Source organism: Bos mutus, chromosome 21 (assembly GCF_027580195.1).
Source record: "Bos mutus isolate GX-2022 chromosome 21, NWIPB_WYAK_1.1, whole genome shotgun sequence".
Lineage (NCBI taxonomy): Eukaryota > Metazoa > Chordata > Mammalia > Artiodactyla > Bovidae > Bos > Bos mutus.
Window position 1 is genome coordinate 42,426,981 of NC_091637.1, and position 18,596 is coordinate 42,445,576.

Genomic DNA, 18,596 nt, shown 5'->3' on the forward strand with positions numbered 1-18,596 from the left:
AGCACATTTAAGGGCTGCCTGCTGATCCACCGGATCTAACCTGGAACATGGTATTACATACTGGAGTTAAACCATACATGGAAGCAGCTCTTACTGGCTGGGAACCACCTAGACGTCAGATGCCAGGCACAGGCAACACCCGCAATGGGCCAATAATTCAGACATGCTATTATATTGAAAGCCACTGTCTGCATATATGTGCCTTTTAAGCCTCATTGGTCAGCCCTTAACTGGACTTCATTTGCCTACAGGACTGCTGGCCTTGACCTTATGCAGTCAGAGAAGGAGAACTTTTCTCAACCCCTAGAACATTCTTGACCTCGCGATTATTAGCGCAAACTCCCATTTCTTTCCATAGGAAAGCTTGCGCTGAGCCAAGGGGTGGTATTAGAGATCTCTTCTCACCCAGCCCTGAGGATGAGAGGTGGGGTGGGGAGAGCCCGGAAACTGGAGTCCACTCGAAAGGCCTGGCCCGGCCGCAGTGCTCCTGGTGGGAAGAGGCCCTCCCACGTCTGTGACCTGACCCCTCCCCGGTGGCTTTCCACCTACCCCTGTGCACCTGCCCTCTCAATAGAGCCCCGACTCGCGCCGGTTCAGTGACTTCGTGTTTGGCCACTGCACAAGTAACTGTTAATAGCTCTGAATGAAATGCCTTTAAACTAGGAAAAGGCCCTCTTCCTAGGAAGGAGGTAGACAGGACCTCGGTTAGATCTTCAACTAACTCGTCACGCCACAGATGCTCATTACGATTCTTTTTACGTGCAACATGTGGGGGACGAAGCAGTTTCATATCTCCTGGTATTATCTGCCGTCCAAAGCATTTTCTTTGAGAGGAAAATGGAAACGCAGCTGCGCCGTGGGCCCGGCCAGCCAGAGCTGGGGCTCCCTCCCTCTGTCTCCCTGCGGCTGCCGGGCTCGGGCGGCTCCTCCGGAAACTGACTCGGGTTAGGGGAGCAAAGAGGTTGCGCCGCCAGCGCGGGACGCTGCCCGGGCGCGGACCGGTCTTTGTGCCGCTGGGCTGTTTTCCCGGAGTCACGAGGATGGAAGGGGAGCCCAGGTCTGCGGCCAGGGCAGGCGTCTGGCCCCCAGACCTGGTGCGGGGACGCAGGGCCCGGCAGTCTCTACCACTCTCGTCCTTGGCAACTTCTGGCCAATCGGCCCAGCACCTCTGGGTCCCAGCGGCCGGCTGAGCCCCAGGCCCAAAGGGTTAAGCAGGTGCCTCGCCCGGCGAGGCGCTATTGGCCGAGGGTCGGGCGGCGCGGCCGCGGCCACCACGCTCCGCCGAGCCCAAGTTGTGTTCGCGCGGCGGGCGCGGCGGCCAGTCGTTCCCCCAGCTGCCAGGCCCGGGCCTTTGCGCGCGGGGCGAAGAGTCGAGAGAATGAGATGGGGGAAACCAACAGCAATACCAGCAAAGCGTCCTGGGGGTAGGGGCGCGCCAGAGGAGGGGAGCCCACGCCCCGCGTTGCTCAGGGGCTGCACCCTCCGCCAGGCAACTCCGGTCCAGTTTCGCGATCCGGAAGGAAGAAGGAGGAAGTGGGGCCACGCGGGGGTCCCAGGCGGGGGGTGGGGGTAGCCATTCACTCCTCACTGTCCCCACCCATTATACAGGCGAGAAGGAGTGCAAGTTGTCATTAAAAAGGCGCGCCCAAACCACGGCATCCCGCCTTACCCCCTAAAGAAACACTGATGTAACAATGTGGAGAAGTAACTGGAAGGCACGAGAAAATAAATGCACGTGTTTTCTCTTTTTGTTTCCCTGGTGGTTGGAATTTGCAGAGTTCGCCCCAGCTGTGGCTGCTAATTTATTCGTTTCATCGTTTGAAAGGGGCGTATAGAGACGGATCACCAGGGGCACAACCGGCTCCCTTTAGCTGGACCTACAGTCCCCACCTCACAAGTTTGTCCAAGACCAACATGCCCGCCCACCAGGAGCGAGGAGAGTCCCTTCTTATGAAGGGTTGAACAAACTCTCCGTTGCACAAAAGCGCCCCCCCCCTTCCTCCTTTGCACACCATCCCTCCTTGATAAGCATCAAGTTCTCCAGTAGTCCAACTTGCAGTTGGTAACCCTCGCGCTGCCTAGCGTACAGAAGACCGGTAGAGTGAGGGGTCCTGTCCGGGAGGGGAGAATCTGCGCCCCCATTCCTGCACACGCGGGCTGGAGTCCAGGTTACTGGAAGCCGTGGGAGGCGCGAGCCTGCCTGGATGGTGGTTATTTCTCTAGAGAAAAGAGGGGGAGAGCGCGCGCTCGTCTTACACTTTGGGTCGGAAGTGCGCGGTGTGTGTGTGTGTGTGTGTGTGTGTGTGTGTGTGTGTGTGTGTGTGTGTGTTGAGGGGGCGGGAAAGAAAGGCACCCTCCGCTCGCAGCCCGTCATTCCCTTGCACCGGCCAAGTCCTCTCCAAGCCTCCCGGTGCATCCTTCCTCCGCCACCCCCTCCCCTTTTTCCCTCAGCTGGGCTCGCGCGGCGCAGCCCGAGCAGCCAGTGAGAGCAACATCCTGGAAAGAGGGGGGGAGCACCACCGCCCCCCAAAAGGGAAAAAAAGGCCCCACCCTGACACGTTTTGCTGTTTGCAAGTCCCTCGCACGCACCCCCCGCACCTCCTCCTCGCGCTTGCGGCACCCCCCCCACCCCAGCCCGCTGCGCGCACATCAAAGCGCCTCTCCGCCGCGCACAGTGGCCGCGGCTCACTAATGGGATTGCAGGCTGGTGCCTGGCTCCGCTGCTGCCGCCGCCGCTGCTCGCGCTGCTGCTGCTGCCGCCGCCCGAGCCCCAGCCCGAGCCCCCGCCAGCCCGAGCCCAGAGCCGCCGCGCCCGGGGGCCGAAGCCGCGGCGATGATCCGAATATTTCCGGATTTCAGCGTGCAGGTGACGGCCGCGGCGGCCGGCGGAGCGGCCGCGGGGGTGCCGGCCGGCGCGGGCATGGGGAGGGCCGGCGCCGCGGCCAACGGCACCCCGCAGAACGTCCAGGGCATCACCTCCTACCAGCAGCGGTGAGTAGTCCCGCCTGGGCTGGGATAGTGTCCCCCGCTCCGGGGTGCTGGGGTGGGACTCACTTTGCCTCTTGTTTTAGGCGTTACAACACACATGCACATCGCCAGGGCTCACTTTGCTTGCCCCTCGTTCTATAGATAAGACAGAAAAAAATAATCATTCACAATTCAGACTGAAAGGCACTTAGTGTACCGGCGAAGTCGAATCACCCTGTGCGTTCTGCATGGCCCTAGATCCAGAGTCTCAGCCCCGCGTAGCCAAGGAGTTAGAGCGAAGTCTGAGACACAGCACAAGGTGCTTTTGCAAAGTTTTGGGATCCTTGTCCCCTTCGGCGGAATTTTCTCAATGCTTCTGCCGAGTGCGGACCCGAGCGGACGGGCAGCCAGGGGGGCAGTTGATCACCTGAGGCTGATTGATCATTTGTTTCCAAACAGAATGGGAACGGTTTTCAGGAGAAGCTGTAGACTTGCAATTCTACATAATAGTGTTATCTTGTCACCTGTTACTACAGGGAAATAGAGCAAGAAATCCGAGTCTCCTTGGCGCTGTTAAGTATTCATTTTAAACGTATTATAATGCAAATGATAAGATTCAGAGATACAAGTTAGGAAGCAAATTTTACAAAGTTAGGTTAGATAGTAAGAAGGAAGTTTTCAAGTATTTCTTGTTTGCATTTCTTTCAAACATTTATAGATTTAAAAAAAAATTATGGGTGTGACATTGAAATAGGAAACATCATTTGATTCAATTAGGAAAGAAAGGGGGAAGATATTACCATCAGCACCACCAACAGCCCTAGAACCCTGAAGTTTTTCCTTAAGGACAACTTGCGATGTTTCAAGATTTTATCAAAAATGTAATCCACAAAAATGTGCTGAGAAAAACTAACAATGTAGTATGAAAGGTAAGCTTCCCATTTGTGGGATTCAGTTTTAGAAGAGATGGGAGGGAAAAAAAAGAACACATGAAAGTGTGAAATTAAATATTTGTGTTTCCCAGATTGCACACGATTAAACATCTGAGAGATTTGCCAATGGCATTTAACTTAAAATATACACAATGCATAATTCAAATAAGAGCTCCTATTTTTACCTTGTATTTCAAACTTCATTGATTTGAGAACCTTTGATTTGAACCAACAGTGTTTAAACTGAAAAGGTTAAGATAATCTATCACTGCCATATTTTGTGCCTTCTAACCAATGGCTCAGCGACCAGAGCAGGTTTTGCATAACACACTGAATGTTTTCCAAGTTGATGCCCTGTATTGCATATATTCTGTAGAGGACTTCATTATATGCTCTGAGTATTGTCAGAAGTTTTAAAAAGAGAGTCTTAAAAATAAGTCAAAAAGAGACTATTCCTTGTTAAAGAGATTTTAAAATTTAGTCTTGTTTTAGTTCAGTGATTACAAGAACCTTTAATACAAAAGATCTGGGAATTTTTCAAACATAAAGGACCAGGGAAGAATTAGATTTTCCTTCTCATGATTCAGGTATAGTTTTTTTTTTTTTTTTTGTCACTTATAAAACATTTAAATGACAATAGAATACATCGGTCAATTTAGGAAGTGCAGGCAGTAGTCACAATAGTGTGGTTTCTGAAGTAGGGAGTCAAGGGTCAGAAATGTCAGAAGGCCTTTGGACGATTTCAGGGAACTCTGGGGAACTTCAAGTAACCCTTAAGATATGAACTGGGCATAAGAAGTGGTCATGAATTTCCAGCTTTTATGTTTATTCTCTGAGTGTTGGTGTGTTACCATGAAGATCTTCCCAGGGCTAATTGTCCTGCCAGTCAGGAGCACCCAAGGGTAATCCTCCATGGTCCCCTACTCTGACCCTGAAAGTGCTGCAATGCTTCCACCTTCATCTTTGAATTGGGGCCACTTTATCAAGTCTCTGAATCCCACTGCAGTTCTAAAGATTAAAGCTTTAAAAAGAATCAACTCTAAACTTTAGCCTGTGGGATGTCCTGTTCCCTTCTCTTTTTTTATGTTCTCTCATGTTGACAGAAGAGAAGGTGCTAGCTGTGAAAAATGTAGCTCTCCATTTCATTACTCAGATATGACAACACCTGTTACTACTTTTAATTTTAGTTAATTTGGGGACAGGGGGATGAGTCATGTGGGAGGGCTAGAAGGTTATTGGCATGGTTTTAGTCACAAGTCCCCTGTCCTCTGGAATTTTATTGGGAATGTGGGCCACCTACTTGTTAGGCAGTAGGGGCTGTGAAGGGTAGACTTTAGTTTCCACCTCAAGACCTGGATATGTCTGTTATATATAATAAATGGTAACATCATTTTACAAAAAAAAATGCATTAACTTCCTTCGGAGAGTTTGATGAGGAAGTGACAGGCATAAGGGGGTTTTCAAGCAAAGAGTCACCTGTTGGGAGAATACAAGCTTCTCTCATTTGTCATTTTTTGGTAGAAACGCCCTAAGCTGACTGTCTTGCAGCCAGAACTTCCAAGCAGGCAACTTTTCCCTCTGTCTTCCAGCCCATATATATTTTGTACTTTATACTCTCCACTTCATTTTTCAATCACTCTCATCTTCTCCTACCTGTAGAGTGTACTCCAAAGAGAACTCAAACATCATCATGCAGGTTAAACACGTCTGCCACGAAAAACACTTAGGTTTTCCAAGTTTCTGACTCTCAGCCCCACTATACTGAAATGGTAGCACTGAGAGTCTGTTTTTTCTTAAGTTTAAAGTAAAATGCAAAGCCTCTCCTAGAATTGATGTTTTCCGTCTGGCTCTCATTTATTCAGAGTAGAAATACTTTGGGAGTCCTTTCTACTTTCCTGGGTGACACATGACTGATCCAAGTCTCTGCCTAAAAAGCTGCCCACATCGTGCAGAGCGGTTTAGTGGAGAAAAATCTCTGACCAAGTGCCACCTAGGCAATAAGATTCCAGCACTGGCCCTGCACCGAGTGGCCCTTTCTCTAGGCCTCTCTGAGCTGTAAGATAAGGAGGCGGCTGGGCTGGATCCCGGAGGGCCCGAAGTCCGATCTGGTCCCAGGTGCCCAGTCGGGAGAAGCGTTTTATCTAAGGGCGTTTAAACTCCTGGGGATTCACTTGTGAACCCTGGGGTCTGCACACTTGATACCTGCGTGAATAATGCAGATTGCTCCGGGCTTGGAAATGCTGCTGAGAGAGCCCGAGCCACAAGGTAGCCTGTGCCGCCGCTCCGCCCGCCCAGAGGGGCTCTCCGGGCCTCTCCGCCCGCGCACCCCACCCGCTTGTCCCCGAAGGCGCGCCCGGGACGCCGCGTTGCCTTGCCCGCTGCCGTGGGCCTCCCAGTTCCTCTCTCTCTTGTTTCTTTCCTCCTGGCCGCGATACTCCAGAGAAGGGAAGTGTTCGAAACTGCAACTGAGTGGCGTTGTTGCGCCGGCAGCCGAGCTTCCCAGTCCCCCAACGAGAGAGAGAGGAGAGAGAGAGACACGGAGAGAGGGAGAGAGAGAGCGCGCGAGAAGGGGGGGTGTGTGTCTGCGTGCGAGAGAGCGCTCTGGAGCAAAGCAGCTGGAAAATGCCCAGAAATACTTTCACAGCGGTCAAGCTGGGAACCCCCCGCGCTTCCTCCCCCGCTCCCCGCCCCTCCCGGCCTAGGGCCCCCCACCGCCCCCCGCCGGGAGGGTGTGTGCCCCACCTGCCACCCGGCCGGCTCGGGGTGGCGGCGGCGGGGGTGACGGCGGGGGGTGTGGCGGCGCGCGAGGGCGAGAACCCTGAGGCGGTGGCGGCGGGGCCCTGGGCCGGGCTGCCCGCGGGGCCGCGCGGCCGCCTTCCCCCGCGCCCCCCGCGCCGCCGCCTCCTCCTCCTCCGCCGCCGCCGCCGGTCGCCTGTCTCCGCGCCGGGCATGTCTCGGGAGCCGGAGCGGCCCGGGCCGCGGGGGCTCTGCGACGCATGGACGGCGGCGGCGGCGCCCGGAGAGCAGGGGGAGGAGAAGGCGCAGGCGGCGGAGGAGGCGGCGACCTGCAGCGAGAGGCACCGGCGGCGCGAGGGGACGGCCGGCTGCCGGCTAGGCTCCGGCCCCTCTACTTTTCCGTAGCCTCCCCGCCTCAGCAGCACGGCCGCCGCCGCCGCCGCCGCCGCCACGGCCACGGCCGCCGCCCGCCCGGCCGCCGCTGAGCGCAGCGCACGCCCGCACTCACTCCCGCCACCCCACGCACACGCACACCCCCCGCCCTCCCCACGCCCCCCGCCCCGGGAGTGGGGAGAGAGGCAAAAAGTAAGAGAGGAAAAAAAATAGCAGGAAGATGGCGCCCACCAAGCCCAGCTTTCAGCAGGATCCTTCCAGGCGAGAACGGTAACACTTTTCTGTTTATTGAACCTGCCGCCGGGGCGGCCGCTCCCGCCGCCGCCGCTGCCGCCTCCGCCGAGGTGGCGGGCCCCGCTCCGCAGCCCGCCTCCTGGGCCGCGAGCCCGCGGGAACCCGGTCTGCGGGCAGGCGGCTCCGCGGTCCCCGCGCGCATTGTCCGCCCGCGGCGGCTGCGGCAGAGAGCGGGCTCTCCGGCGGCGGCGGCGGCGGCGGCGCCAGGCTCTCCGAGCGGTCGCACCTCCTCGGCTCGGCGAATGGAGTGACTCGTTGACAGAAAAAAAAAAAAAAAAAAAAAAAGAAAAAGCAGAAAAAAGAAAGAAAAAAGAAAAAGAGAGAAACAAAAACGAAGGGGCTGCCGTGTGGCGGGGAGCAACGGTGCGGGTGGGGGGGGCCGGGGGATCCCCGGGGCCGCCGCAGGTCCCTTGGCAGCTGCTCTCTAGGAAGGAATGAGGCTGGGGAGGGGGAGGGCAGGCTGGCGAGCAGGGGAGGAGGAGGAGGAGGAGGAGGAGGCCGGGGGCGGGGAGCGCGGAGCTCGCGCCAGGCCCGGACGGTGTCGCGGAGGGGCTTGTCTCCGCGCGGAGCCACTAGGCCGGGCCGGGCGGAGAGAGGCGCGCGGCCGCCTCCCCGCCGCCCGGGCTGCCGCCCCCAGCCTCGTCAACTTGTGGGTCTCCTGCTTTTGCCCTCTGTTCTCCTCCACTGCCCTCCTATTCACTCTCTTCTTCCACACCGCCCCCCACCCCCACCCCCTCACCCCCGAGGAAAAAAAGAAGAAAACCCTTCAGTCCCAATGAGCCAGCCAACAGCGAGATCCAAAATGTGCCAACAGTTGGAACATCTCTGTCCCGTTAGTTACTGTTTGCGGATCTGTGTTTTAAAAAGTTCCAGGGGAGAATTGCATATCCAGGCAGGGAGCTCAGCCGAGCATGTCTGTTTGAAGTTAGTTACACTGAAGCCAAAAGGGAAAGGGAGTTTGTCTTCACAATTTCCTTAACTGTCCTACGTGAGTGGCATTGTTAGATTTCAGAGTAACTAAGCACCCCTCCGCCCCACGTGGTTTTTCCCTCCTGCTGTCCACCCAGCCTACTTTGTTTGGACTCCTATTTGCTATTAATTGGCAGCGTTAATGACATTAATTGCATATAGCATATTGGTTTGAGCAAAGTGAATCTCTCTGTGTGTCTCAGAAGAGGAAATGCTCAGTGGGAAGTATGAAATGTTACCCATTGATTCCTGAGGAAAACAAATGCGGTTAGATGTGTCCACCCCCCGCCCCCGGCCCCCAACCAGCGATGTTTACTTTCCTCACAGGCTTAAGTGAACTTGAAAAGATGAGGGAAGTCCATAGTAGCAAGATTTAATTGTTTTGACATGGGTAGTTTTATTTTTGATACAACATAGCATTAACCTGTAGTTTCCATCGAGTTGTTAAGGAGATATTTAAACAAGCTATTCCCTTAGAAAGCTTCACTTGCACTATTGCTTGTTTCCTTTATTCAGTAGGGACCGCAGAATTGTCAGGATTAAGGAAATAATTTCAAGTAGATACTTAAATGACTCATTCTAAACTCTAGCTAATTTCTGTATAAATCATGTACCTGGGAGTAAATCATACACAGTTCAGCTTTTAAAGATGTTAAAGATGGTTAGCATTAACTACCTGACAACTCATAAAGCTAAAACGAACATTTAGTCTTAAGTGTTTTTATGAGAATTCACATATTAAGTACTTTACTTTTGCAGGTAGAAAAATTGCTTTTCAGAGCATTTGTGCAAAGCTTTTAATAATTATTTCGAATTTAACATGGTGATGAATACTTCTCGAAGTCAAAAGTTTATAATTGATTTCCTCCCTTCTTTCCTTTTCTTTGCCTCCTTCTTCCCTAGTTCTCTGGTAGTAAATGTATTTACTGGGATGGCCCCAGTAATCTCTCCAGCAGAGGCCTATTTGTGTGCCATTTTGGGAATTTCTCTGAGATAGGAATCTTGAAGATAGAATTAATTTCTAGAGGAAACTTCATAGCCTGTGCATGAGCGCGTTCTTTATCACCTGTCTCCATTTGGCATTCGAAGAAGGTAAATCAAAGTACGCGATTTGTTATTCTGCTCCACTTGAGAGCTGAACTAAATAACACTTGGTCTGAAATTCTGATTGAAGTTGTAGGAGGATATACTGTATTTAATTTAATGCCCTTTAATAGCATCTTCTTGTTCAGCTCGGATGCTGTCATTTTAAAGGTTGGATCTGAGAAGGTTTAACCTGTAGGGAGAGGGAGGAGTACTAAGGAGGTAGGGGCAGAAGGAGTGATACAGAGGAAAGGAAGAAAGGAGTTATAAACTAAATGTTTCAAACAGTAATAACCACAAACTTGGCCCATTATCCAAACAGTTGTTTTGTGCCCCGAGGGTTCACTTTCTTATTAGGGTTTTAAATGCTCTTAACACTTTTAAGTGTAAACATTACACATGTTCCTTGATTTGGTTTTGTAATGAGAAATGGGAAATCAGAGGGTTGGTTCAGGAGGGGGTGTTTTTCATAGTTACTTGCTCAACTAAGTAGTCATTTTACCTTTATGTGGACTTTGTGCCTGGAACTTGTTGGTTAGTAGTGTGATTTCTCTGTAACAGTTGAACAGAAATACGTTTACAAAAGATGGTTTTCTGTGGACATGCTTTAAGTGACCTCCTCCCATTTACTTAAAACATGGTTTCCAAATCATTGATTTCTTGAAGGCTTTTATGGACACTATCTCTATTGTTTTTCACATATACCAGTATCAAAACTTGTAGAGAAAAAAAAATACCTTTTGAATTGTCTTGTTGTTTAGTTATGACATATCTGACCTGAGTTTAATAATACAGTACAAAAGTCATTTCCTCCTAATAATGTTTACAGAGTAAATTTTGGGAAAAGAAGTTTTTTCTTGATAATGTCTTATGTTATTATTTAGTATTCCTTAAATTCCTCTGACTCATACACGCAGAAAGTGTCTCTTTGGAGCCTGAAAGAACAAGTTGAAAACCTTGTGTATTAAAACTCGTTTGATTAAAAACAAAACCAAACAACAACAACAAAAAAAACTCCAGTAGGCTGCAAATTATATAGTACTACCACAGAGTTTTTCTACTATGTGGATGTAAAACCAAGAAAATTAGAAGTGTCAAGCATGTGATACGCCCATGCTGGTTTGCAAAGCATATTCCAGTAGCACAGGGCTTTTGGTTTAAAAAGTAAAGGTGGTGGTGGAGACTTTTTTGAAGGCATTTCTTTCTACAATGTAAGCTTAAACACAGAGTGATAAATGATGATATATGTTGTCTAACACTTGCTTATATATAAATAGCTCCACAAGATTGCTTAAATGATAATCGAAAATATGAAATAGGATGGCCTTCATATCACAAGGCCAAGGGTCTACAAATGGAAAAACTGAAATAATGAAATATTTCCAAGGCAACAGACTGTCAACAAGAACTGTAATGCATGGGCATATCACAGAACCACCGGAGAGGATATTAGATTGTATAGCTCAGGAGCCAGGAGTTATAAAGACCTTTATTATGTAGGACCCTCCCACATTACAGCATCCTTTCCTATTTCCAATTTCTGATTTATAAATTGAGAGACACATAGCTACTTCAAATCTGTAATATGCCTGTTACTAGATTTGATTTGTTATGAGCAAACTTGAATCCAACATTATTGGATGGTTTTGGTTAAAAAAAAAGTTACATGAGGTTTTTTTTTTTTTTTTAAGCACCTAGTGGTATTATGAGTAAAGTTTTAGTCCCTGTGGTCTTTAAAAATATTCTTAAGAGTACGACTTTTATATTTGACTGAAAGTTGTGGGAAATTAATATCTTGTTCAGCAATGAGTTGGTAAGAATTATATTGCAATTTAAATTTGATGTACAAATTGGAACAGCCTGGTATTTTTGGCAATATGAAGTTTGAATTTTGCCCCAAATTCTTCTACACAGTTGTTGCTCCTACCTGCAATATATCTGTTTTATGGGAATGCCAGAATTTCCATAAACCTCTCAACTCTTTTGCTCCGGCCTAGATCTTAGTTTGGGATCCACTGGCATGTTAAAATTGCATCTGTCTGAAATGGGATCTGATGTCCAGGGTCCGCTGCTCTGTGGTGAGGTTTTCTATGACAGGGGGTTTCTATACTGTACATGCTTTTGTAAAGCAGTACTTTTTTTTTTTTTTTTTGAGGGGGGAAGATTTAGGCAGTGTAGCTTTTATTGAGTTATTTTTTAAGCTGTTGAGCTTTATATTTTGTAGGGTATTTGCAGGGGCTATGTCACAGAGATATCTAAATCACTTCTGATAATTTTTTTTCTAATAAATGTCCTTAAGTGCTTTACTATTAATAATGGCCCTTAGATAGTCTATTTTTGTTTTCTTATTTTTCCTGCGATTCCACTGATCCCCTTTCCTATGCAGAATGCCACTCACTAAAAGAAAATTAAACACACATGAGAGCAGAGCTGGCCCCTCCCCTGTTATGTTCACATGGCTACTTTTTCTGTATTATAGCATTCATCTCTTGAATTAATTTTTAAAAAAATTCTGCATGGCTCTTGGCTTAGAATTTAATTTCAAGTGTTTTATCAGCATTTCCTAATTGCATACAACGGATAAGGCTGATACCTAGTGGAAGGATTAGGCTGTTAAAATTTTTAGTTGTTCACGTGATTAAATATTAATTAAAAAATTTAAATGCTTCCAAAGTTGTACACATGGAATATGTAAAACTTTAAATATTGAAATCTGTACTATGACTAGCTAAGAACTTCCCAAATTTATGGGAAAAGTCAGTTATGTTTGCTTTGCATTTAATGATGTTAGTGTTTTTATAGTAAATAGTGCCTGTTTTCTTTCTTACTCCCCCCCTCCCCCCCACAATTGGGCAGTGTAATAAACCAACTGTAACTGAATGGTATTTTTACTGCACTGGGCCCCATTAGTGTCAATAGGATGTTTGCACTAATAAGTTCGGTAGAACCTTACATAGAATAGTTTGCAGTGATATTAGTCAAAATGTAGTGCATAAGCAGGGCATGGCTTAGTAAGAGGAAAGTAACTGCTACTATAGCTGAAATTACTAGGGCACTGACAAGATTAAACAGCACTTGAAGTTGTCTGTATACATGTCTGAAACATAATGTTTTGATGAATTAATTGGCATACTTGTGGTCTCGTGTACAAAATCATGAGAGGCAAGGTGAAAATCACACATTGCCATTGTCCAAACTGCTCGTGGGCCTCAACTATAATTATTGATTGGTTTGTTCATTCAGCTTTATTTATTGAACCTCTGCAATGGACCGTCCTGACTTGTACCGGAGATAGTAGTGAATAATACACCCTGTAAGAGCAGTTGTTTTAGTTATAGACTTGTCCATATATTGGATATGTGGAATATTATCAAGAGCCAGAAAACAGCCTTTTCTGGAAGAGTAGAAAGTAGAGAATTCATGGACCTGTAAAGAAGGCTCCTTATCTCCTTTGACTTCTGTTAGCTTAGTGTTCTGGGGAGACAGGTATTCTGCTTGTAAAATATTGTAACTAAGGACTGTAAAATAATTAGAGGTTCTTGGGGGAAAGAAAGAAAAGATGTTATATAATGTAAATGAACTAATAGCAAAAAAATTTAAAAGATCTTTGGGATTTTAAAATGAAAATGATCACATATGATAATAAAGATTTATTGGACATTACTTGTTTCAAAGTCCTTTGAAACAAATATTAAATATTTCCTAGTAATTTTCTCATTGGTTTCCCCACTGCCTTCCAAGGGAAGTGCTAATATCCCCATTTATGGATGAGAAAACAGAGGCATATTGTTCCCCAAGAAGGTGGTAGAGATTGAAATCAGGTTTGTCTTTGTAGAAATGTAGTACCTTAACTGCAATGTGGAGGGGCCCTGCATTTTTCAAATTTTCTAGAGTCAGGGATTTCTGAGCCCGTGCCAGAGAGCTCTTACGGCAGAAAGACCTTGTGTGCTGAGCAGTGAACTAGATCTCTGCTTCTGGGTCCTTCATCAGATGTTTGGAGAAGTTCAGAAATACAGTGTTTATAAAGTGAGAGAAAGAATCAATGAATTATTCTCACTCTACCCATTAACATTCCAGTAGTTTTGTGGGCAAGCTCCACAGCTATTTGGGCTTCCCTTTTGGCTCAGCTGGTAAAGAGTCCGCCTGCAATGTGGGAGACCTGGGTTTGATCCCTGGGTTGGGAAGATTCCCTGGAGAAGGGAAAGGCTACCCACTCCAATATTCTGGCCTGGAGAATTCCATTGGACTGTATAGTCCATAGGGTTGCAAAGAGTTGGACACGACTGAGCAACTTTCACTTCCTTCCTTCCTTCCTTCCACAGCTATCTATATTTCGGGGCAGACTTTTCACTGAATGATTTCTGAAGAATCAGTTTGCCATGTACATAGGCTTCTTTGGTCTTAGACTGTGAAGTATTCCTGGACCTTTTCCACTCCTGTTATTCTTGCCTCAGCGTGTGTCACAGTTTAAAGACTACAGCGGAGACTTTTATTTTGGGATAGTTTTGCCACTGAATGGGTAAAGCATAATACACTTTACTGCCTGTGTTTCTGTATATTCTTTAGAGATGTATAAGGGTTTGTAGAAGTTGGCCTGTTGCCAAATTACCTGGCATTAAAATAATGACAGCAAGCATTTATATAGTACTGTGTACCAGGTACTGTTCTAAAGGCTTTACATATATTAATTAACTCATTTAATTAAAAACATGTTAAAAATGGACCACAGTAAATACATAAGTGATAAGTTATCATTTAGCTCCCCACTCTCTTCCTGGATGTTCACACACTTGTGACATTCAAGAAAGGAAAAGTCTTGATAACATTTTAATTTCTCTAATGCAGGGTAGGGGGGGGAATCACAGGGGTTGGTCTGGTATGTAACATTTCTTTGATAAGAGCTATTCTTTGATAAAAGCTATACTTTTGGAAAGGGCTTCCCTAGTGGCTCAGTGGTAAAGAATCTGCCTGCCAATGCAGGAAACGCGGGTTCAATTCCTGGGTCAGGAATGTTCCCTGGAGAAGGAAATGGCAACACACTCCGGTATTCTTGCCTGAGAAATCCCATGGACAGAGGACCCTGGTGGGCTACAGGCCATGGGATCACAAAAGAATTGGACACAACTTAGTGACTGAAGATTATGAAACTTTGTAACATCTGACTTTAATCACTGCTCCTTGTAGAACATATGCTAGATTTGAGGTAGTAGACAAGCATACCACATTTATCTTCCTGTTTTTAGATGCAATACTGTCAACCAAATAGCTTCTTCAAAAAAAGAATAAAATGTAGGAATTTCAGGGCTTGAAAGGACTAGATAAGCAGTGCTTGAGTATTTGTGGTTGAAAGAGCTGAGTATTTTACTTGTGTAACTTAAACATTCACTTTTACGTTAAGAAAATTTCTTGTTTACATAAAGGATAGGTTGACTTGTGAGATGTTGGCAAGGGCTCATTTAGAGAAATGTTTTGCTAAAATATTGAAGATCAAAAGCAACAGACAGTAGGAAGTATAAGTGAAAAATAGGCTACAAAATTTAAAATAGCATTCAGGTCATCTTACAATAAATTATATCACCAACTCAATGAACATGAATTTGAGCAAACTCTTGGAGATAGTGAAGGACCAGAAAGCCTGGTGTGCTGCAGTCCATGGGATCACAGTCAGCCGCAACTTAGTGACTGAACAACAACATTATTTTATTATCCTCAGTATGCCAATGCAGTATTAAAGGGCTCTGACTCTGGTACCGAGGTTGTCTATAACATTAAAACTTAAATATTTATCACATATTTTGGAAAGTAGTGCCACATAGCATTTTAAGAACACTTTATGGACTCACAGGTCATTTCAGTAATATCTTATTATCTGATAGACTGGGGCTTTTCTCATTTATAAGATTAATACAAATAATTTTATTATAAAGAAAAGTTTAATATTGGATTAAGGGTCATCTTTAATGAATATAGCTGAAATCAATCCCCTCCAGCAACTGTGAATTTTCTTTTCTGCTATTGTAACACTGCAGAAAAGGGCACTAGTTCTAAAAACTTCGTGCAGAAGAAGCACTTTACTCAGAAAGACTGCAGTGTTTTGGTAGGAGCAAGTGGAATGATTGAAACTGTTTTCAGAACCCCTCTCTCTGGTCCTTGAAAATGGAGGCATCAGTGAATAAGGATATTTTGGTAGCTAATATGTATTGTACTAACTGAAATTAGTATAAATAATTACATAATACACAAATAATTACACAAATTACACAAGTAATTTCTCAAAATCTGTTTCTTAAAAACATATCCATTCTATTAATATATATGAATGGGATGACATTTATTTATTGTAGATTTCACTGTTTGTATACATGATTTATATATAAGCCATATATATGTGTGTGTGTGTGTGTGTGTGTGTATATATTCTTTACAATGTAACATATATGAAATATAAACCAGTATACGAAGTTTGTGTATATCTACCTAAAATGGGAAAATGTTACAAAGATATCTTAAACATATTATAAATGTCTTACTTTAGATCAAGTTAAATTTAAATATATGCAGAGGATTTGTGACTTTTTGTTTTCCTAATGCTTTAAGGAAAAGTAGGCTCATCATTTATTTTTTTTTTTTGCACATTTTTATTGTTCTGTGTAAATGTAATTTGTTAATCCTGTGAAATTTGTCATAGATAAATTTGCTTGGATTATCTTGTCACCACCGTATCTGCATTCTTTTGTTCATTGCTTATTCATAATTTAACAGTCTGGCAGTGAGCCTTTTTGGGATGCTCACAAAAGATATATGACCTCTACCAGCTGCTACTATAACCTGCAGAATGCACAGCAAGACATTAGAAACGTGAGGATTCCTCTACTGATTAAAGTGCTCTTCATTTAAACAGTCTGTTCATAAGAATCTCAGGAATCTCTTGCTACCAGCAGTTTTGATTTTTTTTTCTTCCTAACAAAATTAGTTCTAACAATCGAATCTTCATTTGGTATGATTTTTTCCCATTATCCAAAGGAAGTTAATTCCTTGAGTACTGTTTCTTCTTTATAACGAAATACTTCAGTGTTTTATATTTGGGGGTATTCAGAAATGGTTTTATTGGACAAGAAAAAATGGAGTGGTGTAAATATCTCACATCCTAATCTTAGAAGAAATGGTTGGATTAATCCTACTTGAATCCAAGCACTTTATAGTTTCTACTGTAAATACCGCATATTATGTAGTATGTGGTAGATATTAAAAATAGAATGTAACTTGAAGTGTAACTGCATCTTTAGGTTTTCATTATTCTGAATTAGTTTAGCATATGAATTTGTTCTCATCCCCCTGCCCCCACCTCTCTCAAGAAATCAGCAGATCAGTTTATGAGTAATGGCTAGTTTTGCCTCTCTTCTGTGCAGGCATATGATTACGGTTCAAAATAATTCATTGCTAATCCATGCAGTATTGGTTCATCTCCATCACTCTGTTCTGTGATTAGAGCCTCAGGCCTGCTGCCTTGCTTTCCACCCTGATTTTCTTTAACTGCAACCCTTGTTTTAATATAGTTCTGTAGTCACTACTCTCCCATTCGCCCCTCTCCATTTCCTCATATATATCGATTGCAGTAGATTAATATTTATTTGAAGCTATTTTTCAGACTTTGTGAAAAATGTATTCATTTCTCACTGTGAATCTTCATGTAAAGGGAGGAGGAGAGGGAAGACGTAGGATTCAGGTATGCAAGTCTTCTTATAGAATAAAGCTATTGCTTTTCAAGTCCTGATTCTTTGCTTTGGTCAATGTTGATCCTTTATACACAAAGCAGGAAGTTTCCTTTCCTTAAAAAAAAATTAGGCAGATTAAGCTACAGTGTTGACAGTTTCTCTCTACTTTGTAACAGTTCTAAAATGGCTTTCTGTATTTTCAAAGTACACGCTGCAGTCAGTACAATCACCACAGTATACATTGATCAGCTTGCATTGAATATTTTCAGACAGGGACACAAAGCTATCATTTTCGTTAACATCAGATTTTGCCAATTTTACCAGAAGGTCATCTAACAGATTTTAAAAAGACTTTGTTTCAGATCTCAGTAGTCCTGTGTTCCTTTTAATAATTACTTTCGTCTCATTGTAGCCGTGTGTTTGAAAGTGTAGGTCAATGAGGATGATTGCATTCAGAATTTCATGATCTGTGTAGTGGAACAAATTGAAAGCAAAGCCTGTATCAATCACTGTGAAGGGAGGGTTAATTGTTACCGCTTCTCAAGCCTCTGGACAGATAAACCAGTAATGAAATACTTATTGCTCTGATATGTGAATGCTAAAGGATGAAACAATGGAAACAGGAGCAGTCTTCAGAGATAACCAAAGAGGCAAAGAAAAACGAATAAACTGGATGAAGGTACAGAACTGTGTACTGCAGTAACTCTCTTAAAAGTAATATTGTTTTTAGCCTCCTACCCATCTTTTTTCTGACAGGTTAGGGCAGAATCATATATCAGGTTGCTAAAGCCAAATAAGAATATAAATGGAAAACTCTGTTTAAAAAAAGTGTAATCCTGTGCTTTACATGAAGTCTGTATATTTTATTAAAGTAATAGGTGAATCACTATATAAGGTTTCTCTTAAAAAATTAGTGATGTTACATATATTAAATATTTTACATGAGTAAATGGTGTAAATTCTGAAATATTTTAAAGGATTGTTTTATCTTTGAAGGGATTTTAGAGTTATCGGCCCATTGTAGACCAAAATATTGAGGAAATAGTGAAATACATAAGGAAATAGTAAAATGAGAATTAGTGTTACAAAAAAATCATAAGATAAAAATAAATACATTTAACCATTTCTTCTATATGAACTTAACATTTAAACATCTGGTAGTTACTTATATGTTGAAATGTATGCAAAAATATTTAGCCAAATTGAAGTCTTAGGCCCATGACAATCATCTCAACACAGTGGGTAGTTCTGAAAATTAATGAGAATGATAATACTGTAAAGACTGTTCCAGAGTTTGCCCAAATTCATTATCTAAGACTCTTGTTAAGAACATCTCAAAGAATTTTAACCAGGAAAATATATTAATGGTTCAAAAGCATTTCAAAACCTTGAATTATAAAAGTATAATGGAATTATATATGCAAGAGTTATAGTTAGCAACAGAGATAGCAGAAGGTATTATGAAGGCATATTATCCCATAACCTATACTGCTATAGGACATGGATT

General features: G+C 44.5%; 1 protein-coding gene across 1 annotated transcript in view; it reads left to right on the forward strand.

Annotated features, from left to right (window-relative positions):
* The first annotated feature begins 6,858 nt into the window (after positions 1–6,858).
* Positions 6,859–18,596, forward strand: part of NPAS3 (neuronal PAS domain protein 3) — a 954,908-nt gene continuing 943,170 nt past the window's right edge. The window contains exon 1 of the mRNA XM_070358708.1: positions 6,859–7,298. Within this exon, the coding sequence (XP_070214809.1) occupies positions 7,249–7,298 (50 nt within the window). The 5' untranslated portion in view covers positions 6,859–7,248. The remainder of the gene's footprint in view (positions 7,299–18,596) is intronic.